General features: G+C 42.4%; 1 protein-coding gene across 1 annotated transcript; it reads right to left on the bottom strand.

Annotated features, from left to right (window-relative positions):
* Positions 1–963: 963 nt before the first annotated feature.
* On the bottom strand, positions 964–25,059 carry LOC115094149 (perforin-1-like). The gene is made up of 3 exons (XM_029606895.1): positions 24,537–25,059; positions 22,102–22,694; positions 964–3,020 (listed from the first exon to the last, which is right to left on the bottom strand). The coding sequence occupies exons 1-3, from the start codon at positions 24,555–24,557 to the stop codon at positions 1,937–1,939; spliced, it is 1,698 nt and encodes a 565-aa protein (XP_029462755.1). The 5' UTR covers positions 24,558–25,059; the 3' UTR covers positions 964–1,936.
* Positions 25,060–25,842: the final 783 nt, after the last annotated feature.

Genomic DNA, 25,842 nt, shown 5'->3' with positions numbered 1-25,842 from the left:
CACACCAACTCTAACACCCACCCCAGATGATAACAATCACATGCAAGTCTTGGATTTCATCCAGTAATTGTTGATGCAGCTGCTTCTGCACATTTTTAAAACAGGGTCCCAAATCTTCAACACATTCTGATTTTTATCTCTCACAAAGAATGTTAAAAGTTCCATTGATAAACTTTCCAGACAGTTTGGACTCACATCATGAAAGATGGCATCTTTGAGGATTTCCAGAGCTGGGCTACATCCTGCCTTGCAGCAACCAGTAGATGATCCATCAATGGACTACCACCCTTACGAGAAGTAGTAGTGCCTTCAGTTGGTAGGCCCAACAGTATCATTGTTGGGTTCAGGGGAGGGGAAATCACCATAATAAAATGAATCCAGGGGAGGGGAAATCACCATGAATAAAATGGATTCATTTTATTATATATCCTTCCAATATTATATATCCTTCCAATATATCATGATCAGGGGGCATGTCCAGCACATATGAATCGTGGATCCCATCTCCTCACATCCTCTCCAGCACCTGTTTAAGTCACACAGTCTCATTTTATGCAATTTACAAAGGTGTTACATTATTTTGTATCTATTCTCCCTAGTAGTCATGTATAGCAGGTTACCCCGGTAAAAGCTCCCAATGATATCAGCCCACCCCTCTTCATCAAAATACTTAGCTAAATCTCAAGCAATCAGATCAATCGATTCATCTAACTTACAAGGTAATTCATCAAAATGTGTTAATGTCATATGTGATAATAATGGGATTGCATGAATGCAAATTTTGGGAAAGGTTTTTTTCCTGGCATTAAGCTGTGTGATATGACCATAATGTAATTTGTGATGAGAGAGAGAGAGAGACTATCTACAAGGGCTTTACAGTAAGCAACTATTTATATGCCTATAGGAGAGTCATCTAATAGTTCGGGGTGAGGTGGTGGTGGTTTAGGGTTTAGGAGCCAGTTTTTCATGCAGAATGAGATGTACAAAACAGCAAGGTACAGCTTGGTGAAGATTTGACTTCATTTGGAGTGAGGAAAATCTCACAAAGATGAAATTTTGTACTATGCTATCTCGCCCCGGCTTGATGGTACCCAGTTTATAGAGTCTATTGAGCTAGCGTGAGAGAACATAGTAGAAATTTCATCTTTGTGAGACTTTCCTCACTCCTAATGAAGTCAAATCTCTGCATGATAAACTGGCCCCTAAATTCTAAACCACCACCTCGAGCTATTAGATGACCCTCCTATAGGCATATAAATAGTTGCTTACTGTGAAGGCCTTGTAGATACACTGAGAGAAAATAGGAATTATCACAGGGTGCAATAAGTTTACCACACAAGCAGTAATTCTAAAATTTACCTAAACACACTATTTCTTAACACAGGCGTTAATAATGCATTTTGATGAATCTAGGGGTCAATTTGAGCTAGTTGAGTATATTCAGCAGCACAGTCGCAATACTCAATATTCCATATAAATTAGCCAGATATGTTTATATGCAGGTAAATTAGTTGGATACCCCATAGGTGAGTATGGATCCCTAATAATATAGGAACTAGCACTAAAACTGTATTAAAGATGTTCTTCTTTCCTGTGTGTTGTTGCAGAGAAACATATGTCAATCAGAAATAAACATTACTAATACATTTGATCATTTTTGCTACATTTTTATATTCTTTTAAGGTGCTCCTTTCTTCTCCCACACTATCACCTGCAGCTCCCAGTGAGGCAGCCATTTTGAGCAAAATCCACAATAGACAGCCAAATTTGTTCTTACTAGTAATGATTTCATAGAAGGTGACATCATACTACAAGGGCTGTGAGGATATTGGAATGTGTAAAGTCATACATAACACATTTATCAAGTTGGTTGTCAGCAGGAGCATCTTAAAGAATGTTTAGAATAAAAAAAACTTTCAAGCTAGTCCTTCTACAGTTATTGAGGTGAGGGAACATACTCCATACACTGGGGACCTCCCAATTGGGGGCCACAGACCACATTAATTGAGAAGAATAGGCTCCCATGGTTCAAGTAGCATTTCTTTTCCTGAGATCCAGAAGAGAGAGGTTGATTGCAGGACCCTAACTTGTCATCATCATAGCGATTGTCCTCGTCCCAGACCTCAACCTTCAAGACACTTGCTTGGTTCAGCTGTACCAAACCAAAGTCAAAGTGACAACCCCATTTGGGATTGTCATTGTTCCACACTGTGTCTGTTCTCTGATTCAAGCCTTCAAAGTTTATTTTGACAAAAGCATCTGTTTTTGTGATATAGTCACCCCAGAGTCCTGTGGCTCTATGAATGTTAACTGTGAGCTTGGCAAAACCTCGGCCAGTGGAACAGCACATGCTATTTATGCCCTTGTTTATTGGACAGAAGCAGGAGCAGGAATCCCTTTTGCTCTTCTGGGCCCCTGAAGGGCAGCTGCTGGAGCAGTTCCTCTGGATAGCTCTCTCTATTATGTAGTCACTGATGGCTTTCCTTAGGTTCTCCTTTTGGGGCCCCTTGAATCTCACCAATGTATGAATGGGCATCAGTGAGAAAGAGATGATCCCTGGGATGGTCTTCAGGCTCTCCATCCACTCATCAAACTTCTTTGGATCCTGTCTCTTGGCGAACAGTAGGTCTGCTGTTGCCTTACCTCCCTCTACTTCTGACTGCCGTTCGCTGTACTTCTCATGAAAACTACCCACGAATTTCTTTGTTTTCTTCAACTCCTCACAGGTACTGTACGTCCCTGTGATCTTGCCCTTGGCTACTACTGTAACCGAAGCCTCTATACTTAGACAGTCCTTTACCTCATCCACTTTAATTCCATCTAAGGAGGACTCACAGGATTTAATGGCTGTGACATCACGCATCTTTCCCCCCAACAAGAGCTGGGTGATGTAGTGAGTACCATAGGTGTCGATGACATAATAATAGTTGGGCTTAGTCATTTCACTGTAATGGTTTGGAAGGTTCCTCAGATTTTGGGAAAAATGACTTGTGAGGGGCGGTGTGTTGCTCAGTCGATATCTGTCCAGGAAACAACAACAACAAAACAAAAAATACAATACTTACATCACAGAAATGACCAATCAGGTTCCTAGAATTTTGAACTCTGATCTTTACATTCTCATTGTATATGCTGATTGGCTTTAAAATTTTTCTTTTTCTCCACTGAAGAAAGAAAAAGTAGTAATGTGTTTACACTGCAGCAGGATTGATGTTAATTAAACATTAGACAGAATTTTATAAGTGAAAAGGAAAGGCAAGCACTGGAACAAGGTGGTGAAATCTTTGTCCTTAGGGGTTTTGAGAGTATGTTCACGACAAACAACAGTCTAGGATAATGAAAGTAAATAGAGCCCATTTGGAGTTGAAGGGTGGATTAGATAACCTCTTGAGGTCTTGTTCATCCTACAGTACCTATTTGATTCTTGACCTTTTAAAATCTTCTTCCAGGTATTTCTTTCTTTGGCCCTAATATAAAATGATATGAGTAAAAAATATATGCTGAATTTCAATGCACATTTTATTTACTCATGCACTAAAAAAGTCAACTCCCAATGCAGTAAAGTAATAGCATAAAATGCATCAGGTGTTTTAAAAAAGAATGTCAACTGTTTTAGAAAATTTCATAGTGCATGTGGATGAACGTTTTTCTAATTCTGTTTATAAACGGAGTCAAATGGAAGTCAAGCAAGAAACTGTTATTAAGGACAATACTATTTAACAACTAAATTGGAAATATTGAGAATATTGTGAGGAAATGTAATCTACACTTTATTAATTTCCCCAAGTTACTGATGGCCTCAGCGTCACAAAGATTCAGGAGATATCTGATGGAGATGCTTAAGGTGCAGGAGTAGACTTTCTCCGATAGCAAGGGTTATTAACTTATCTACCCTCATGTAAGACTTTCAACAAGGAGAACTTCAATCACTATCTGAAGATAATCTGAATCTCTCTAAGGTTTTGAAAACTTCTGATATAGAAACCCTCAACTCGTATTGTTATCTTAGCTTTGGACTCTGACAGTGCGTTTCTTTAAGCATCAGATTTAATTTTTTCTTCAATGTAAAGTCAGGGTTTATTCTGATGCAGTCAAGTTTACACAGAAGAAGTAAAGACATTTTTTTAATAATGAGACCTAGTACTGCAGGTGGATGTTTAACTTTCAATGCTATATTTTTTTCAACCGGGTCAACTAACACTTTTTGAGTGATAAAGATGTCCAATAGGGTCAATTTTTTTCCATTGGAGCCAATTCCTCCACCTACCTATTTTGTTGCATGAGTTCTCCTACTCTAATTTGCTTTGCTACTTGTTCTTGATTGCTTATTTACCTGAATTTCTTTTGGGTTATGGTATTGTAAAACCTCTTAATGATGCACTTGATTATTGTTAAAGCTGTTGATTAGTTGCTTTGATTTCTATATTTTTCTGTTTGGAATTATTTATATAATATAATTGATATTTCCTCTCAAGGATTCCTTGAAGTTATATTTTGAGAAAGTGATAAATAATTTTTTTTTTTAAGTATATAAACTTAGAAATGTTTATAAAAAATTGAATAGTGAACAGAATCATATTTAATGCACACAGACCACAGTTTAAGCCTACAAAGCATCATTTAAATACACAAATCTTGATTTAAGAACACAAACATAATTTAGGGGCACAAAAACATTGTGCATTATGGGCCGGATTTTCAGAAGATTTACGCACGCCGGGCCTATTTTATAAAAGCCCGGCGACACAAGTAAAGCCTCGGGATGCGTCTAAGTCCCAGGGCTTTACTAAATGGGCGGGGAGGGGGTGGGGCATGGGTGGGGCGGGGTCGGAGGATCGCGTGCTGGCATGCTGCCGGCGTGCGCAACCTGCGCCTGCCTCTAGGCAAGTGCAAAAGGTTTGACAAAGGTTGGGGGGGGTTAGAGTAGGGCTGGGGGGGAAGGTTATGGGAAGGGGTGGGAAGGTTAAGTTAGGAGGAAGGGAACAGGGGAATGCAGTGCGGCTCGGCGCGCGCAGGGTGCACAATTGTGCACCCCCTTGAGCGTGACAACCCCTGATTTTATAACTTGCGCATGTTTGCGCACGCAAGTTATAAAATCGGGCACACATGTGTGCGTGCCGAAAGCATGTGTGCTGAGAGCAGGCGTAACTTTGCGTGCGCCGGCCGGCAGCCCCGCTCCGTGTTCCGGTCCCGGGGGTTGGTCCGGAGGCCGCGGCCTCGCCCCTGGGCTGAAACCACGCCCGCGTCACCGCCCCCAAAACGCCCCTTTTAGAAAGCCCCGGGACTTACGCGCTTCCCGGGGCTTTAGGTGCGCCAGCGCGCAAGTGCCCTGCGCGTGTAAATCGGGAAGGATTTACGCGCGCAGGGCTTTTAAAATCCGCCCCTGTGTGCAGAAAATGAATTAGGGACATAATCTAGCACTTAAAAGTTGTATGCATAAAACACACATCATATTTTATGAACATGAATTCCGAGTACAGGACCCTGACACCATTCAATCCCATAGATTAACTCGAGCCCAGAAATATTACTCTACCAATGACCAGGAGTTAAATTTCCAGCATTAAGAAAACATGAGTTAAACCTATGCACCTCTCTGCACTGGGGAATAATAGGTAATGGCTTATCATGGAATTTGCATGGAAGAACACTGAGCTGTTCACACACTTTTAGTCAGGGTTGTGAGCACATTTTTTGTGTGTAAAACTCCTTGCTACAGCAGGAGTTCAGAAGTTCAGTTCTACATAGTACAATGAGTGTAGAACTGCTCGCTGACATATCACTCAACCTTCCCAACTTATTACATTGGAACCTATGACTGCAGAGAAAATAACAATTAAGAAATTTAAAATAAAACCTTTAATTAGATGTGACTGATTGTGAAAGACTAGATGCCCTTATTAATGTGATGGAAGTAATTCAGGCCATTAAGGAGCTAAAGTCTGGCTTTTATAAATGGAGTGGAGGAGTAGCCTAGTGGTTATTGCAAGAGGCTACAAACCAGGGAAGTCAGATTTCAAATCCTGCTACCATTCCATGTGAGCTTGGGCAGGTCACCCTATCCTCCACTTTGTCTACAATCCAGTGGGAGCACTGAGAGGAAAGGATCACCTTGCTGGTGGCTGGAAAGAATCAGTTAAGTTCTCCTTGGAGAAATTTTTTAAACTATTGGGGAATATTATTTAGTGTTGTTTTAAACAGGTAGCTCATCCTAGCTCATCCTTTAATTTATAGGCAGGTGTCACTTTCACACTTAAAAAATAAAAATTAAAAAAAACAGCCTTTTAGCTTAAACTCAGAAATTCCCCACACCTTATCAAGAGTTTGATCATTCTCTTGTAGGTCACTACCAAATATATAGTGAATACACGAATACATTTAAAAGACCCTAATTATACGCAATCCTACACCCTTAGCAATCTAAAACTTAACTAGTAACTGAACAAATTTACGATAAAGGCTGCAGTCCAGCAGCAAGAAGGGGCCTCCCAGTCTTTTACATTGATGTCACATGTATGATTTTTTACCCGCCAGTGAGAAATTGTGGGGTAGATTTTCAAAAGGTTGCGCACATAAGATATGCGCACAGCCCCCAAAAACCTACCCCTGCTTCCCCTGCACACGCCGAGCCTATATTGCATAGGCTCGGTGACGCATGCAAGCCCCGGGACGCGCGTAAGTCCCGGGGCTTGAAAAAATGGGCGTTCCAGGGGCGGGGCGCCGGCCCGGGGATGTTCCGGGGGCGGAACCGAGGCCTCCGGAACAGCCACCGAGCCAGGGGATGGAGAGCCGGCGTGCGCAAGTTATGCCTGCCCAGAGGCAGGCGTAACTTCAATAAAGGTCAGGGGGGGGTTCAGTTAGGGCTGGGGGGTGGGTTAGATAGGGGAAGGGAGGAGAAGGTGCGGGGGGGGGGGGGGCAGAGGGAACAGAGGCAGGCTGCTCGGCTTCACGCGCACAGGTTGCACAATTGTGCACCCCGCTGCGCACGCCGACCCTGGATTTTATAACATGCGAGCAGCAGTGGAGCACAGGATTTGGTGAGAGAGGTAACGGTGGTGGGGCCGCTTGGCAATAGTGATCATAATATAATCTCATTTTAAATAATGACTGGAAGGGGAACAGTAAGTAAATCCATGGCTCTAGAACTAAGTTTTCAAAAGGGAAACTTTGATAACATGACAAAAATAATTAGAAAAAAACCTGAAAGGTGCAGCTACAAAGGTAAAAAGTATGCATCAGGCATGGACATTGTTAAAAAAAATCACCTAGAAGCACAGACCAGATTTATTCCACACATTAAGAAAGTTGGAAGGAAGGCAAAACGATTACCGGCATGGTTAAAAGGTGAGGTGAAAGAAGCTATTTTAGTCAAAAGATCTTCATTCAAAAATTGGAAGAAGGATCCATCAGAAGAAAGTAGGATAAAGCATAAGCATTGTCAAGCTAAATGTAAAAACATTGATAAGACAGACTAAGAGAGAATTTGAAAAGAAGTTAACCATAGAGGCAAAAACTCACAATAATAACTTTTAAAAATATATCCGAAGCAGAAAGCCTGCGAGGGAGTTGGTTGGACCATTGGATGATCAAGGGTTAAAGGGGCACTTAGAGAAAAATAAGGCCATCGTGGAAAGATGAAACTATTTCTTTGCTTCAGTGTTTACTGAAGAGTATGTTGGGGAGATACCCATTCCAGAGAAGGTTTTCATGGGTAATGATTCAGATGGATTGAACCAAATCACGGTGAACCTAGAAGATGTGGTAGGCCTGATTGACAAACTGAAGAGTAGTAAATCACTGGGATGGTATATACCCCAGGGTTCTGAAAGTACCAAAAAATGAAATTTCAGATCTATTTCAATGAATTTGTAACCTTTCATTAAAGTCATCCAATGTACCTGAAGATTGGAAGATGGCCAATGTTACCCCTATATTTAAAAAGGGATCCAGGGGTGATCTGGAAAACTATAGACTGGTGATCCTGACTTCAGTGCTGGGAAAAATTGTAGAAACCGTTAAAAAGAATAAAATCACAAAACAGGCCTGCGATACTTTAGAAAATCGCGCTAACGGGGGGGGCGGGGGCCGAAGCGGGGGGGGGGGGGGCGGTCTGGCAGCGATCGCACCGCCGCGGTGCGATCGCTACCGGCATCGCGCCCAATAACTACACCATAGAAGGTGTAGTTATTGGGCACGAAATAGAGAGCGAAAAGGGCCTTACCTTTTCGCTTGGCGCGCTGTCCTCGCGAAGTTGACCCCGGTGATGCCCCCGACTCCTCCTCTTCCGGGGCCGACTCCTCCCCGATTTCAGTAGCGCAGACCTGCGCTACTTTCGCTAGCTATCGCAGGCTTGCGCTAACAGCGCAAGCCTGCGATAGCTTTGGAAAATGAGGCCCATGGTTTGATGGGACACAGCCAACATGGATTTACCTAAGGGAAGTCTTGCCTCACAAATCTCCTACATTTTTTTGAAGGGGTGAATAAACATGTGGACAAAGGTGAACCAGTAGACGTGTGGTGTATTTGGGTTTTGAGAAGACGTTCGACAAAGTCCCACATGAGAGGCTTCTAAGAAAACTAAAAAGTCATGGCATAGGAGGCGATGTCCTTTTGTGGATTGCTGTTGGTTAAAAGATGGGAAACAGAGATTAGGATTAAATGGTCAGTTTTCAGACTGAAAAAAGGTAAACAATGGAGCGCCTCAGGGATCTGTACTTGGACGGTACTTTTTAATATACTTATAAATTATCTGGAAAGGGTTATGACGAGTGAGGTGATCAAATTTGCGAATGACACTAAATTATGCAGAGTAGTTAAATCTCAAGCGGATTGTGATGAATTGTAGGAGGACCTTGCGAAATGGGAAGATTGGGCTTTCAAAAGGCAGATGAAATTTATTGTAGACAAGTGCTAAGTGATGCAAATAAGAGAAAATAACCCTTGCTGTGGGTATACAATGTTAGGTTCTATCTTAGGAGTTATCACCCAGGAAAGAGATCTAGGCGTCATAGTGGATAATACATTGAAATTGTCGGCCCAGTGTGCTGTGGCGATCAAAAAAGCAAACAGAATGTTAGGAATTATTAGGAAGGAAATGGCAAATAAAACTGAGGATGTCATAATGCCTCTGTACTGTTCCATGGTGAGACCGCACCTTGAATACTGTGTGCAATTCTGGTCACTGCATCTCAAAAAGGATATAGCTGCACTGGAGAAAGTGCAGAGAAGGGCAACCAAAATGGTAAGGTGCATGGAATGGCTGTCCTATGAGGAAAGGCTAAAGAAGTTAGGGATATTCAGTTTGGAAAAGAGATGACTGAGGGGGGATATGATAGTAATCTAAAAAATCATGAAAGGACTTGAACAAGTTAATGTAAATCAGTTATTTACTCTCTCGGATAATAGAAGGATCAGGGGGCACTCCATGAAGTTAGCACGTAGATCATTTAAAACAAATTGAAGAAAATTCTTTTTCACTCAGCACATAATTAAGCTCCGGAATTCATTGCCAGAGGATGTGGTTACAGCAGTTAGTTTAACTGGGTTTAAAAAAGGTTTGGATAAGTTCCTAGAGGAAAAATTCATAAACTATTACGTTAATTAATAAGAAATAGTAGCTTGTGATTTATCTAATGTTTGGGCACTTGCGACTTGGATGGGCCACTGTCGGAAACAGGATGCTGGGCTTGATGGAACCTTGGTCTGACCTAGTATAGCATATTTTATGGTCTTATGTTCTCCATTGCCTCAGGCATAAATTTAGGGCTTGATTTACTAAGGCTTTTCTCCCATTTTGTGTCTATAGGAAAAATGCTTAGTGAATGAGGCCCTTAGATTGTAAACCTTCTGGGGATAGAGAGATGCTTACAGTTCCTGAATGTAATCTAATTTGAACTGCCTGAAAAAGCAGAATAGAAAAAAATAAATTGTTTGCAGATTAGCTGGCCCCAGTCTTAGTGAACCTTCCAAGAAATGCTTGACAATACTGCCCTACCAGATACTATGCATGATGCGTCCATTGCTGTGATACTGAAGGAAGATACAAATAGTGAGGCATCTACTTCAGATTGCCCTATTTCTTTATTAAATGCTGGTTTTAAAATTTTGGCTAAAATATCAGCCAAGAAGTTGGACAGAGTTTTGCCTCCGCTGATACAGAGAGATGAGGTGGGATTTATCACAGTGAGGCATTCTAGTGATAATTTGCTTCACATCCCCCTGGCAGTGATTTGCATGCTGTATTGTAGTTAATATGAGGGGGTGGATTAAGGTTATAAGCTGTGGTTAAGGGGAATGGTATGGAGTCCAGGTCCTTTCAGTTACACCAGGGAACCTGCCAGGAGTGGCCTTTTGTCTCCTCTCCTGTTTGCATTGGTTAATGAAGCCCCTGGCTGCCCATATTCGAGAGGATGCAGGTATTATTGTGGCTGGCTTTGAGCAAAAGATTGCCTTATATGCAGATGATGTCCCATTGTATGTTTGAAATTTAGAAAATACTCTTCCAATAATATTAAGTAAATTGAGGGAATTTGGGTCTCTTTCTTGATATAAGGCTAATGTTACCACATGGGTTTCAAGAAGGCAGGCTCGGAGCTCAGAGAGCTCATATAGATTGCAGTGGTCAAAATAATGGATTAAATACTTGGGGATTTATTTAGCTCCTAGATTGGGTCAGCTATATAAACTGAATTATAGTGTTCTTATCCCCAGACTGAAGGATGAAAGAAGGTGTTGAAGTTTGTATGTTTATTGGTTGGGGTGTGTGAATGCGGTTCGCATGAACTGGTTGTATATGTATGTATTTTAATATTCCACTTTTTGCAGCACTTCAAAGCGGATTTTATTTATTTAGAGCTTTTTTTATACCGGCATTCATGATACAATCACATCATGCTGGTTTACAGGTAACCGGGGGTGAGATAACTTTGAACAATTAACAAGTGGTGAGAAGCAAAAAAGTTACAATAAAACAGGGGAAGCTAGAAATGGGAGAAGAAGAAGAAGCAGGAATAATTTAACAATAACAAAGAGAGGCATAATTATTTACATAGTGCTGACAGGTATCTTAAAGGTAGTTGCATTCTGTCTGTTGGGAAAGTTAGGTGAGTCAGTTGGGTTCGGGAAAGGCTTGTCTAAACAACCATGTCTTAAGTCTTTTCCTTAATGTTAGTAAGCATGGTTCCTGTCTGAGGTCAGAAGGAATGGCATTCCATTTAGAAGGTCCCGCTGTAGAGAAGGCCCATTCTCTGAATGCTTGATGGTGTGTAGCTTTTGTTTGGGGGACGTGAAGGGATCCTCTGTATGCTTCTCTGATGGGTCTGGATGAGGAGTGTAGTCTGAGCGGAATTTGAAGGCTAAGAGGGGCTTCGGAATAGATGGTTTTATGAATGATGGTGATGGACTTGTGGAGAATTCTAAAGTGTATTGGGAGCCAGTGTAAATTTTTGAGAATGGGGGAGATGTGATTTCTTCTTCTGGTGTTTGTCAGAATTCTTGCAGCCGCGTTTTGTAGCATCTGGAGAGGTTTAATGGAAGAAGAAGGGAGACATAACAAGATAGAGTTGCAGTAGTCTACCTTAGAGAATATTACAGCTTGGAGGACAGTTCTGAAGTCATGAAAGTGAAGGAGTGGTTTAATTCTTTTTAGTACCTGTAGTTTATAGAAGCCGTCCTTGGTAGTACGGTTGATGAATGTTTTTAAACTTAAGTGGTTGTCGATTATGACTCCTAGGTCTCTTGCTTGGGTGACAAAGATTTTGGATGGTGTACTTTGTGTAGTATTGCTGTTTTCCGGGGAAATGAGGAGTTCAGCTTTCACTGAATTTAGATTCCGACAGCACAGCTGAGCCTGTTTGAGGAGGGCCACGGTTCATTAATGCTACAAGAACAGGGTAAAGACTTTGCAAGTTTTTCCCTTAAAGAGGTGCAGGGCATTGGAGAGGCTATGGACAGATCCAAGACCTCAATACCATCATTAGGTTTGGCAAATAGCCCCCCCTATGGGGAATAACGTGAACCAAGCACAAGGTGTAGATGTTCCTTTACCCCTAACCCCTGATGCATTACCAGGTATTTCTAAGTCAGTGACGGTGGAAATGTTATGGCGTTCCATGAATATGTTGCAGAATATTACAAAGCTAAATACTAGTATTAAAGAAATGCAAAATGTTTTAGTAAATTTAAGTCCCATGGTGCAAAACTATGGGACAGTTTTGACTAAGGTACAGCAGGATATTTCCTCTATAGAAAAGGTACAATCCTCGATTATTAAAGGGGAATTGGCTTTAAATAAAAAGGTAGAAGCAGTAGAAAATTATGTTAGATATACAAACTTAAGAATTGTCAATTTCCCTAAATGTCATATGGTTTCGCCTAAAGAACAATTAAAAAACTATTTTTTAGAAATTTTTACATGGCAGCCGGAAAACTTTCCACAAATTGTGAATGCTTACTTTATTAATGAAAAGAAAATTAATCCAGAGCAATTGGAAGTTTCCTTAAACATAACAGATTTGATAGAAACATCTTATACCACCCAGGTGGAGATGAGGGGTACCCTTATAGTTAAATTTTTAATGTCTTAGATAGAGATAGGGTCTTAAAGGTCTTTATGTTAAAAAGATCCTCTCTATACCTAGGATACCCTGGATATATCCAGATGTCTCCAAGGAGACACAAGAAAGAAGGAAAAGGTTCATTGCTCTGGCTAAAATAGCTAGAACTTTTGATATACAAATAATGATAAGATTTCCTTGTAAATGTGTCATGCGGGTGGAGGGTGTAAGATACGTATATTATGATCCGTCCCATTTAGAGAAATACTTGGAAGAGCGGAGGAACCAAAGGGAAGGGAATATTGCTTGAAACCTATTCCAAGTTGGTAAGATAAAAGTAACATCTACCTAAATCCTGTTATAATGGCAATCCATAGGGATTGATGTGTTTATGTTAAACTTGTTTTTGCTTAGGCTCCCCACATACTGGTTTTGTAATTGGTTCCAGGAATTTAATTTATCATTTAGAAAAAATTGAAGGTTATGTATTCCAATATAAAAATGTCCTGAGTACCTGAAAATATTCAAAGGATTCTTTGAATAATGTAAAGTTCAAATATTATTGTTTGTAATTTTTGAAAATTTATAAATAAAAAAAATTAAAAAATTAAAAAAAAATAAAATTGGTTATAAAAAAAAGTGTTGTTAAAAAAGTCCAAAGGGTCTTCTGCGTAATTTTAAAAAGCTGGCCAGTTTCACACTTCTAGTAAAACTACTATAAAATTATTTGATAGCCTCATTCAACTAATTCTATATGATTATGAGAATGAAGTCTGGAATATATAGGAAGGGACAGAATGTCAATACAAATCCTGCACCTCCTGTTCTCTAACTCTGTGCATCCACTGAAATTCCCCCAAACAATGGAGCTTGGATGTTTCCCTTACAGCTCATCATACTAAAAGATATTTTCAAATTCTGGTGTCACCTCACAGTAACAGCAACACAAACACCTTCCACTGCCAGTCACATTGTGAACTAACACAAAACAGAGCTTTCTCAGTTGCTGGTCCTATATTGTGGAATGCTTTGCCAGATCCGCTTAGGTTAATAAGTAGCCGGAAAGAGTTCAAAAAGGCTTTAAAAACCCATTTCTTTCAGGAAGCTTTCGAAGATTTAGAACATTTTAGTTAAGTAAATAAGGCTAAATATATTTGAACTATACAGTATCACTCTTACTTATTCCTGCTTTTAGTTTTTAAATGTAATGGCCAATCTTCTGTTCCGTCACCATTATTTTTATTGATTATTCAACATTGTATTTTTATTCATACTTATTTTTATTTTATTTTATGTTTTTAACTTATTAATTAACTACTTTATAATTTTTTTGATTTGTCCATAGTTACCTTGATTTTGTAAACCACTTTGGTCAGTTAGTTTTACTGGAAAACGGTATATAAATTTGCCTAAATAAATAAATAAAATAAAACCCCACAAAAAAGTCACTCAAAATCTATACTGCAATCCCACTGTAACATAACAGTAATAACACCAAGGACTCAAACAACAATAACCCTACCTGTGAAAAAGCAAGGGTAAATATTACACTGGGTCCTATAATACCAATATACCACCTACTGAGGAAACAAAACAAACCAGATTGCTATAGATCCCTATGCTAGCAGAATCCCTCATGGTCACACACACAGAGCAGAGACAGACCCTCACCAAATACAGAATACAAAATAAAGGAGCACAAATTAGACAAAAACTGAAATGGAAACCCCAAGAAGCCAGACTCTATGTATTAATAATGGAAAAACAGAACCACCATTCCTCATAAAAGAAATAAAATCAAGAAACATAAAGCATCAGTTATAATAGTAAAACCATACTAATAAAATAATATTTTAAAACTACTGATAAATAGAATTTCTATTAATTAAAACCATATACATTTTTTACAATTTCCCAAACACCAATAAAATATTTCAAAACAGCACATATATCAAATAACACCCAATAATTAAAACTAATAAGGATTTGAAAAAGCCCCTGCTGTCCATACATGGGAGCTCTTGATTTCCAGTCACCCTGATATTGTCAAGGATTAGGAGGTTATCCTCTCTCTCTCACACATACTCACATGTCCATTCTCTCTCACACATACATATACATTCATGCTCTTATACCTACCATAACCTCTTGCTCTCACAGACACTGACACACTCTCAGGCTGTAAGACACTCTCTCCCCCCCCCCCCCCCCCCCCACACACACCCCTCCCCCACACATACACTCTTACTCTCCTGGATTATCTCATACACACTCATACTCTCACTGGCTCCCTCACAAACACAAACACCCAGGCAAGCTCCCAATCATTCTCACACAAACACACACACACACAGGCAAACTCCCAGTCATTCTCACACTGACCCCCAGGCAGGCTCCCATTCATTTTCACACACACACATACATACACCACACACAGGCAGGCACCTATTCTCACACATACAAACCCCAGGAAGACACCCATTCATTCTCATACACACATACACCCCCAGGCAGACTCCCATTCATACACATGCACACACTAAAGGCAGAACCCCTCTCTTTCTTTTGCCAGCAACCTCAGAGCCTCTCTCATTCCTCTACTGCCACTGTCACTGCTGCCGCGTGGCTACTGGGGAGGTGCTGATTGCTGCTACTGGCACTGAAGCCCATTCTGTTGCCTCCTCTGTGCAGGCCCCGTGGACTTCCACTTCCTCCATGCTGATCTCGTACATTGTGAGATCCGCATAGAGAAAGTGCTACTCTCTCACACACACACAGGCTCTCACTGTCACATGCTCTCTCTCATACAATCATTTATACACACAGTCTCTCTCTTGCACATGCTGTCTGACTCACATACACACACAGGCTCTCTCTCACTCCCACATCCTGCTTGCTCAAGCACAGGCTCTCACTGTCACATGCTGTCTCTCATACAATCATTCATACACACAGGCTCTCACTGGCACATGCTGACTCTCACTCCCACATGCTGTCTTGCTCAAGCACAGGCTCTCACTGTCACATGCTCTCTCTCATACAATCATTCATACATACAGCCTCTCACTGTCACACACACAGAGGCTTTCACATGCTGTCTCTGCAAACATTCAGGTCCTCACTCCCACACACAGTCTCTCAACTCAATACATACACGCACACATATGCACTCTACAGACCCTCAGCCTCTCTCTCACCTCTGGGCCTCCTCTTCACGGGTCGCCGCAGGATGGGCTCTGCAGCGGCCCTGGTCTTCTCGGGCTGCCCGCAATGTGGGATTCGCGGCGGCCCGTAAGAGCTGCTCATCTTCTGCATGCGGCTGATGCTCCTCCTCCTTCCTGCCCGTGCGGCTCCGGCAACATTTTTCGTCCGGGGCCGCGCGGGCAGGAAGGAGGAGGAGCATCTGCAGGTTTAGACGCGACCTTTTTCTTCGGGCCGTGGAGACATGAGCTCCACCACGGCCCTGCCAATCTTCCTCTGGCTGTCTGGGTCTCCGGGTGTCTCTTTTTTTTCTGTCCCTCACCATCTCAGATTCAAGACCCTTTCTGGGCCCGACAGTTTGCCTCTCTGCTGTTAAAGCAACTCAAAAAGCGCTGAAAGGAAAGAATTGCAAAGTGCAGTAGAGAAGGCAGCAAGCCGGCGGCTGCATGAGCCTTCATGTCGGCCATCAGCGGCTCGGCACCCCCTAATGCTCGGCGCCCTATGCGATCGCCTAGTTCGCCTAGTGCTTCCACCAGCCCTGGGCTGGATGAATGCTGGAGGTGGCTGGATGGATGCTGGTGGAGGCTGAATGGATGTTGGTATTGGAATGCTAGTAGCAGAGCTAGAGTGAGTCTGTCAGCAGATGGTAGAGGCCCCGGTCCTGGGGCTCACAAAGGGGCGCACTAAGGGGCAGGCCCCTTAGGTTGCGCTCCTTCGGACGCACGCCGCCGCTGGGAGACGCACTGATGTAAAGGGACTCAGGCTGCCCTCTGATTGGCCTGGTGCCTTTCAGGGGTGTGGCTTACTCACAGCATGGTGAACGTGATTTCTCTATGTCGGATTTTTTCTTCTCTCTCTCTTCTTTTGTTTTCTTTCCTACCGTTCGCGATTCCCTCTGCACGGCTCACTGAATGGTGAGTGGGCTCTTGCCCCGGATGGGCTGCGTGAGCCCCGGCAGAGAGAGTGAAGTTGGTGCTGGGAGCGGGAGGGAGCCGAAGAAGTACTCATCTTCTTTATTTACTCGTGCCTCCCTCATTTTTTCAAGCTTTGAATCAGATTATTGGGGGGTTTCTATGGAATAATAAGAGAGCTCATATTAGGCTTTAGACATTACAATTATTTAGAAAGGAGGGTGGGGCTGGTTTATCCAGTCTTCAGGATTATTGTCTGGCTGTTTTATTCAGCCTTCTGTCACAAGGGTATCGCCCTCAGCCTACACAGCACCAGGTAGAGTTTGCGATCGTCAATGGAAAGGACAAATGATTAGGAATCCCTTGGGATGCAAGTGGGGCTGAAGAGACCTTATGGTACAGTGATAGCTTCTCGGAAGTGGCAGTTATACCACAACCACTGGGGACATGAAAGGATCTCAGCATAGACCCCTATTTTGACATGCTCTAAGTTAAGTGTACTCTGACCACAGAAGTTGAAGGATATGTTGCAGAATTCATCCATTCAGACCTTCTCGTAACTTTTTTGTGCAGGGAGTATTTTGCTCCTGGGCTAAGTTTCAGGAGAAAATTAATCTTCCTTTCCATCTATGTGGGTCCTTTCAATTAAGGGCTTTTGTGCTGGAGAATAAGGAGAGAATTCTGAAACCATCCTCTTTGGTGGAAGCTAAGAGTGATGTTTGGGGGATTGACAAACTAAAGACTAGCAAATCACCTGGACCGGATGGTATGCATCCTAGGGTACTGAAGGAACTCAAAAAAGAAATTTCTGATCTATTAGTTAAAATTTGTAACCTATCATTAAAATCATTCATTGTACCTGAAGACTGGAGGGTGGCCAATGTAACCCCAATATTTAAAAAAGGCTCCAGGGCCGATCTGGGTAAATATAGACCAGTGAGCCTAACTTCAGTGCCGGGAAAAATAGTGGAAACTATTCTCAAGATCAAAATCATAGAGCATATAGAAAGACATGATTTAATGGAACACAGTCAACATGGATTTACCCAAGGGAAGTCTTGCCTAACAAATCTGCTTCATTTTTTTGAAGGGGTTAATAAACATGTGGATAAAGGTGAACCGGTAGATGTAGTGTATTTGGATTTTCAGAAGGCGTTTGACAAAGTTCCTCATGAGAGGCTTCTACGAAAACTAAAAAGTCATGGGATAGGAGGCGATGTCCTTTCGTGGATTACAAGCTGGTTAAAAGACAGGAAACAGAGTAGGATTAAATGGTCAGTTTTCTCAGTGGAAAAGGGTAAACAGTGGAGTGCCTCAGGGATCTGTACTTGGACTGGTGCTTTTCAATATAGAAACATAGAAATGACGGCAGAAGACCAAACGGCCCATCTAGTCTGCCCAGCAAGCTACGCACTTTATCCAATTTTTTTTCCCCTTTTTCTTTCTCTCACCTGTTACTATTGGCTTCCAGTACCCTCCAGCCCTAATTCCCCTCCACCCCACCACCAATTTAGAGAGCAGCGCTGTATCTGCATCCAAGTGACATCCAGCTCAATTAGGGGTAGCAACTGCTGTAACAAGCAGGCCACACCCTTGCCCCATACCCACACCCCTGTTTTTATTTTTTTTGGAGATAGCAGCCCTCCATCCTTCCGCTCCGTGAAGGTGGAACACTACTGGCCACTGGCATCCCACTCCGTGAATGCCTCTGTGGCTACTGCCGCTCCGTGCAGTGTTTTGCTTCCTCCACTTTATTCACGCCCTCTATATATAAATGATCTGGAAAGGAATATGATGAGTGAGGTTATCAAATTTGCGGATGATACAAAATTATTCAGAGTAGTTAAATCACAAGCAGACTGTCATACATTACAGGAGGACCTTCCAAGACTGGAAGATTGGGCATCCAAATGGCAGATGAAATTTAATGTGGACAAGTGCAAGGTGTTGCATATAGGGAAAAATAACCATTGCTGTAGTTACACGATGTTAGGTTCCATATTAGGAACTACCACCCAGGAAAAAAATCTAGGCATCATAGTGGATAATATTTTAAAATCGTTGGCTCAGTGTGCTGCAGCAGTCAAAAAAGCAAACAGAATGTTAGGAATTATTAGGAAGGGAATGGTTAATAGAACTGAAAATATCATAATGCCTCTATATCGCTCCATTGTGAGACCACACCTTGAATACTATGTACAATTCTGGTCGCCGCATCTCAAAAAATATATAGTTGCGATGGAGAAGGTACAGAGAAGGGCAACCAAAATGATAAAGGGGATAGAACAGCTCCCCTATGAGGAAAGGCTGAAGAGGTTAGGGCTATTCAGCTTGGAAAAGAGACGGCTGAGGGGGGATATGATAGAGGTCTTTAAGATCATGAGAGGACTTGAAAGAGTAGATGTGACTCGGTTATTTACACTTTCAAATAATAGAAGTGTAAATAAGTTAGCAAGTAGCACATTTAAGACTAATCGGAGAAAATTCTTTTTCACTCAAAGCACAATAAAGCTCTGGAATTTGTTGCCAGAGGATGTGGTTAGTGCAGTTAGTGTAGCTGGGTTCAAAAAAGGTTTGGATACGTTCTTGGAGGAGAAGTCCATTAACGGCTATTAATCAAGTTTACTTAGGTAATAGCCACTGCTATTAATTGCATCAGTAGCATGGGATCTTCTTAGTGTTTGGGTAATTGCCAGGTTCTTATGGCCTGGTTTGGCCTCTGTTGGAAACAGGATGCTGGGCTTGATGGACCCTTAGTCTGACCCAGCATGGCAATTTCTTATGTTCTTAAGGCCCTTGGAAGGGGTGCATCAGTAGAATTGATAAGGCTATATGTAGGCTGTCTACGGTTATGAAACTACCAGTAATAAAAATGAGAGAGAGAGAGCTGGTGTAAATAGTGGGGAGGAAGATTGGGAGAGCCTGGTAGAAGGAGTGTGAAAATGCTCAGTTTCTGGAAATTTAGTTCCTCAGCAATACTGCCTCTTTCAGAGAGCCTATCTAACCCCGGCTAGCTTGCATGCCATTATCAGGGCTCATTCGGAGCAATGCTGCTAGGAGTGTGGGGAAGTGGAACTCCCTACTCATATATTATGCAAGTCCTGCCCTGTACGCATTTTGGAGGGATGTGCACAGTACAATTGAAACAATTACTAATACTCAAATTCCAGAGGATCCTCCAAATTTTCTTTTTTTGTTTGTCCTGGACACAGTGGCGGGAGACAGACCTCGCATACTTATTAAGAAGTTTTATCTAGTTGGCAGAAAGGTTATTTTGAATAACTGGAAAAACAAAAACACTGGTAAATTTCTGGGAACACTGTTTCCTCCACAACCTACGGTGAAACAAATAGATTTTAACAAGCTGAACACAAATATGCATTTATTATGTCTGTATCATGTACCGTTTGCCAGAATAGTGCGATATACATTAAGCATTGTTATGTGTCTGTAGCGGCATAAGATATAATGGCAATGTTGGCACCAGGAACAGTCAGTTATATGATCTTTCTGTTCCCTCCATATCATTGGGATGGCAAACGGCATGGATGCTCGCACACCCTTCAGCCAAGATCGCAGACTACTGGCGCAAGATGCACAACATACATGAGGAGCTCATGCTCTGTCCTGGTCACTAATTTTGCACCCAAAGTATAACTCGTATGTCCTCTTAATGAGTGCAGTCATACCCCTTTTCTGTGCTTTCAGAGTAATCTTACCACAGATGTAACAAAACATGTCACGGGTATTATGACATTGGCCTGACATTTCATAAAGTATATGAAACTAAATCCACAAGCTTTAAACTCAACAGTTTTAGCGATACGATTCGCTCATTCACACAGACGTTGCATAGGTGACTACTCACTGCTGCTGCTTATATAAGGCTGCGTCGTCATGGAAACAAGTTGGAATCTTGCAGCTGAGCTGGGGCTTGCCCAAGCAAGTTCTGGCATGATCAGGCAGAGTTTCTTAGTGTATTTTAAATAAAGTTAGTCTCTGTTACATGTTACGTTGCTTATGGCCATCAAAAATTCAAATGAATTTTAAAAATCATAAAAACTACTGTCCAGCAAGAAAATATATGTACGCAAGATTATGTTTTAAAATTTCACAATTCTTGTAACACAAAATTGGTTGTTTCTCAAAAACCTTACGTGATGTACAAATTTCGAAGTAATATCTGTGATCAGCATCAAAAAATCTATTTGGAACACCAAAAAGCCTGAAGGAAATAAAAACTTTGTTTACCAGTGAAATCCTCCATCGATAAAAGTCTGGTATGTGGAAGTGGGGGCAAAGAAGGAATTGGAAGTTATAAATGAAATGGTTAGAAGGAAGTATGAAAGGGTGAAGAAGTTGTGGGATCTGGTGAAGGATTACAAACTGGCTCCAGATTTTCAAGACAGGTTGATCCAGTCCTGGTTTTACCCTATTGCCTGCTTGGACTTATTCTGATTTCCCTATTGCATTCCCTAAAAGCAAGACTATAAATACTGCAAGCGATGGGGTAAAACCAGGACTGGATCAACCTGTTCTGAAAATCTGGAGCTAGTTGGCAACCCTAATCTGGTGTGGTGTTTCCTAAATACCAATTTGTGAGCCTGTAGTATAACTTGCAATGGAGATTTCCTCTTACCATTTTCTTTAATCGAGTGTTTGATTGTTCAAAGATTTTGGGAGGGGAGTGGGGAGGAAAGGTGAAGGGAGTTAGGGGAAAAGGGGGTAGGTGAATGTTAGGAAGTTGAGATGGGAGGAGGTAGTTGATGGGACTGGCTGGGTTTGGAGGATAATGGAGATTGTTTGCTTTTTTTGTGCTGAATGTTGATGCACATAAGTTGCAAGATGACTTCTTGGTTGTGTTAGTAAACTAATAAAATGTAAATGAAATTAAAAAAAACCCCAAATCCTTTATTTAGTCAAACAGTCACCCCTGACATTATTTTGCACAAAATAGGATTAGAAAATAATACACGTAGATTGTATTTTGATATCTACGCACATTGTTTTCCATGAAAAAAAACCTACCTTCACAAAATAATTTGCAAAAACCTGTAGTTTCCTTTTTTATCCGCAGCATGATTCAAAAGGAAAGCACGTGTGTACTTGGTGCAAAATCTGTGGGTAAAAAAGAATAGTTGTAGACTTTGCACAAAAATGAAGTCTGAAAATTGCCCCTGAGGTTTCTTGCTAAATAAAGGTTTTATTTTTTGTTTATTAGTGGAGTGCAGGTTGTTTTTTCTGCATGCTGGTGAGTCCTCTGGGCTTTTCACTACCTTGCTCCAATGGTTGTGAATAATATCTGCAGTGCAAGCTTCAGTGATATGATTCTATGATTGTAGACCTCCCCAGATTATTTCCAGCCTTATCTTTACAAGATCTGATTAAATGAAAATGTCAGAGACCCCTTTGGTTATCACTGACTGATACTATACCTGTAGTAAGTGCAAGAGATTTCATGGTTCATGAAACTGTATTTGTCCTGCCTGTCCTTCTGCATGGCGAACTTTGCCAGCCGGGAGTGGGATCCTGCAAAGGCCGTTTGAACGTTCACATTGGGCTTCACATTGACATCTAAGTCCACCTTCCAGTCGTTCTGTACCAAGGAGGCAGACATCTCCATCACCTGGAAGCTCGAGTGCAGGACAGAGCTCGAGACCTTGCGGGAGCAGGTGTTGTGGATGCGCCAGTCTATCAAGGACACGGGTAATTTCTGAAGTGGTGTGCCCTGCAGCAGGGCATTAGAACACAGGGTGCAGGTCTGGTCTGGCCGCTCCCATGTATCCGTGTCAATAAGGTAGGCACCCTTCCTTTCTAGGGTCACCACATTGATCCCCTCACCTGCTAGACTGTGCCCAGGAACAAAGTTCAGCTTCTCACATTCGCAGCGAGTTCCTGTCCGGCAGAGCGAGCTGGCACCAGGAGAATGGATGACACAGATGAGAAAGACAAGGGCATATGAAGTTTCCAGAGCATGTGCCAGAAGCCTGAATGGATCCATGCCTTGGGGGACAGCCATGCTCTCTACCTGTGGAAGCCCGGAAATAAAGGCACTGATGGGAGTGATTACGACAAAAGTATCCTTTATAGCTCCCTGACACTAGCTCACAACTTTCAAACCTTGACATCCCTTTCTGTTGCCAAACACTGAACCCTGACAGCTCTTACCAACACAAAAACATAAATTCTATGACCCTCATAAGAGCCCTCCCCCCCAAAAAAAACAAAAAACCCTCGACACCCTAAAAACCCCAAACACAAACAAACCCTAGCATCTCTTCCCACTCCCAAAATATACTACACACTATAAACACACAAATCCTGACCCCCCTTTTCAACCCTGAATGCCCCTTCACCCTACAAACATGCAAATTCTGACAACTCTTCCCATTACTAAAGAAAAACCCCGATATTTCTCGACCCCCAAATCCTGACTGCCCTTCCTGCCCCACTACCCAATCCCAAACACTTCCTTTTGAACTCCCAAACATACAAACCCTGATACCTAATCTACAACCCCCCCAAAAAACACAAACCTCTATTATTTCCCACCTCAAACACAAAAACCGACGCCCCCTTCCCAGATCCCCTGCTCTCACAAAAGCTCTCACACTGCCAAAACGCAAACCCCGACACTTCTTCCCAACACAAGACTACAGAATCTACCACCCCTTTCCACCCCAAAAAAACAAACCAAACCCTGACACTTCATATACGCAAGCACTAATACCCCCTCACATGGAAACTCTGACACCCCTTCCTGACTCCAACGCACAAACACTGACCCCTCTCAGAAATACCCCCAGACTCGTATACTCTTTCCCCGCACTACATCCAAACTCGGATACCTCTTTGTTCCCCAAAAACAGAGAAACCTATACACCCCTTCCCACTCCAATACACAAACCCAAAATCCAGCTCCTCCCCAGAAGCACTGACATCTATTCACATTCCCCATGGCAAACAATCCCTGGCATCTTTTCCCACTCCACAAACATTCAGTTTACAACATTGCTTTTTTACTCGGAGCTCTTTTTTCAGCCCAGTAGTTCCCCCTCCCTTTTTTCTTCCAAGTCAGTCAGAACCAGTGTTGGGATTTTTTTTACCTCATGAGCCTTCCTTCAAAACTGCCTGGAGATGTTTTCTAGTCTGCTCAATGCACAACCAGAACCTTTTGGGACCCGGGATCGTGGTGCCACAAGGTGTCCCTGGCGCTGTGAACACTCACTTTAATTACTGGAGAGTAACAACAGACACACTGTTGCTGCAGATTGATCAACTGAATACAAAGCTCAAGATATGTCATTACTACTACTCTTATTTTGTTTATTTAGATTTTTTATATTCTGCTTTTCAGCACTTCAAAGAGGATTACAGTCAGGTATTTCCCTTATAATCTAATTTTGTACCTGAGGCAACAGAGGGTAAAGTGACTTACCCAAGGTCACAAGGAGCAAGGGTGGACTCTGAACCCTGGTTTCCCCTGGGTCATAGTCCACTGCTTTAACCACTAGGCTATTCCTCCACTCCAGCTCATCAGGTAATTGAGGTGATATCATTTTCGGATAATTGACATTGTCTGACTGACATCCCATTATATAATGGAACACGTGCCCAGTTTCTTGTTCTATATTCTTTGTGAGATACATGGAGCATGAAACAAAGCGGTGTGGATGTTGATTTTAACCAGCAAATTGAGCAAATATGTGCTGAGGAATCACATAAGATGTCACACACACACACACAGGCATCATACAAAGGGGGCTCGTTTGTACAGAGATGGCAGACATTATGTAAGTGGTGCACCCTTGCCACAATGCATAGAATATAATCTCTAATGTTGAAATACACTTTTAAAAACATGGCTTACCTGTTTGAACACCCCTGCCATACAGCTCTTCTCTCTGTGAAGTCAGGATGACAACTGCGAACTCGGGAAGACAACTGAGAACTTAAGTATCACCAGAATAATTCATTTTTCTTTTTTTTTTTTTACCAGCAACCCCAAAATTGCACAGGATGTGGACTTCACGTGGCCACATAAATCCCACAGATCTCCATAGCAATGGTTTACATCAACTTGCAAACTCTTGTGGTCAGCTCTTTCCTGTCCCCTTTCAGTGGGGGCTTGTATACAACAGCAGCTTCTCACCATTTGACTAAGTGTTGCTCGAAAACACAGAGATCCCCCTTGATTATAGAAAAACCAGTGTGTGAAAAGGAGTTTGAGGACTTGTCTTTCTAACTGCCAGTTCAGGACAGGTTTTTTTCCCCCTTCTTTCATACTCAAATACTGCAGAGGGTAACAGGAAGATGCAGGTCAGTATCTGCTATTTTATTTCAGCAATTATCATAGAGATGCACACAGGGCCGGTGCAAGGGTATTGGGTGCCCCAGGCAATCCTTGCGCTGCCCCCCACCCCCACCTGTTTCAGCGCAGACTGTGTGCTTCTCAGGGCCGCCGAGCCATAGGGGGCGCCAAAGAGCAGTCATGTGGTGCCGCAAGCGGGGCCTATCCCGCTCGCGGCAAAGAGAAATAGAGACTGTGTGCACACAGTCGGCACCGAAACAGGTAGGGGGCGGGGGTGGGCGCGACACTGTGTGCTTCTCAGGGCTGCTCGCGGCCCCGAGAAGCACACAGTCTCTATTTCTCTTTGCCACGAGCGGGATAGGCCCCGCTTGCGGCACCTCGTGACTGCTCTTCGGAGCCCCCTACGGCTCGGCGCCCCAGGCGACCGCCGAAGTTTGCCTAATGGACACGCCGGCCCTGGATGCACCCTGACTGAGGGGAACGGGCAGAGAGGCACAGAGCCACTCACCTCCAGGGTGAGAAACAGCTCCTGTCATACGTAGGACTGGATGGCTCAGGGGACTGACGCAGGAAGAGAGAGTTTGTCATCTTTAGGACTTAATGTCTCAAAGGACAGTCATGCTTTTTCCATATACAGACACAGCTATTGGGTATTTTGCCAAATCCCCCTCCCTTGTCCTTCCACCCCCCCGCAGAATCCAAGATGGTCAGTGCCCCTCTCACCTCAGAGAATTTGCTGTGATGTTGACTTGGCATTAACAGAACTTTTTTCTATTCTGGAAATTTCTGTCAATAGATTTAAAGTACAACAATGTCTGCTACAGTGGCACAACATGGTTAATATGCATGGAGATAACTTTAAAAG

This window comes from Rhinatrema bivittatum, chromosome 6 (genome assembly GCF_901001135.1).
Source record: "Rhinatrema bivittatum chromosome 6, aRhiBiv1.1, whole genome shotgun sequence".
In the NCBI taxonomy this organism is placed as follows: Eukaryota; Metazoa; Chordata; class Amphibia; order Gymnophiona; family Rhinatrematidae; genus Rhinatrema; species Rhinatrema bivittatum.
Note: the sequence above shows the minus strand (reverse complement) of the source record. Positions and strands in the feature narration are given on the sequence as shown.

Excerpts from the sequence above, each read along its gene's own strand:
- LOC115094149 (XM_029606895.1), bottom strand. The coding sequence starts at position 24,557 with ATGGCAGGGGTGTTCAAACAG. Across the intron at positions 22,695-24,536 it reads TGGCAGGGGTGTTCAAACAG|GTAGAGAGCATGGCTGTCCC; the intron begins GTAAGCCATGTT and ends GGGCTTCCACAG. Across the intron at positions 3,021-22,101 it reads ATCTCTTGCACTTACTACAG|ATATCGACTGAGCAACACAC; the intron begins GTATAGTATCAG and ends TTTCCTGGACAG.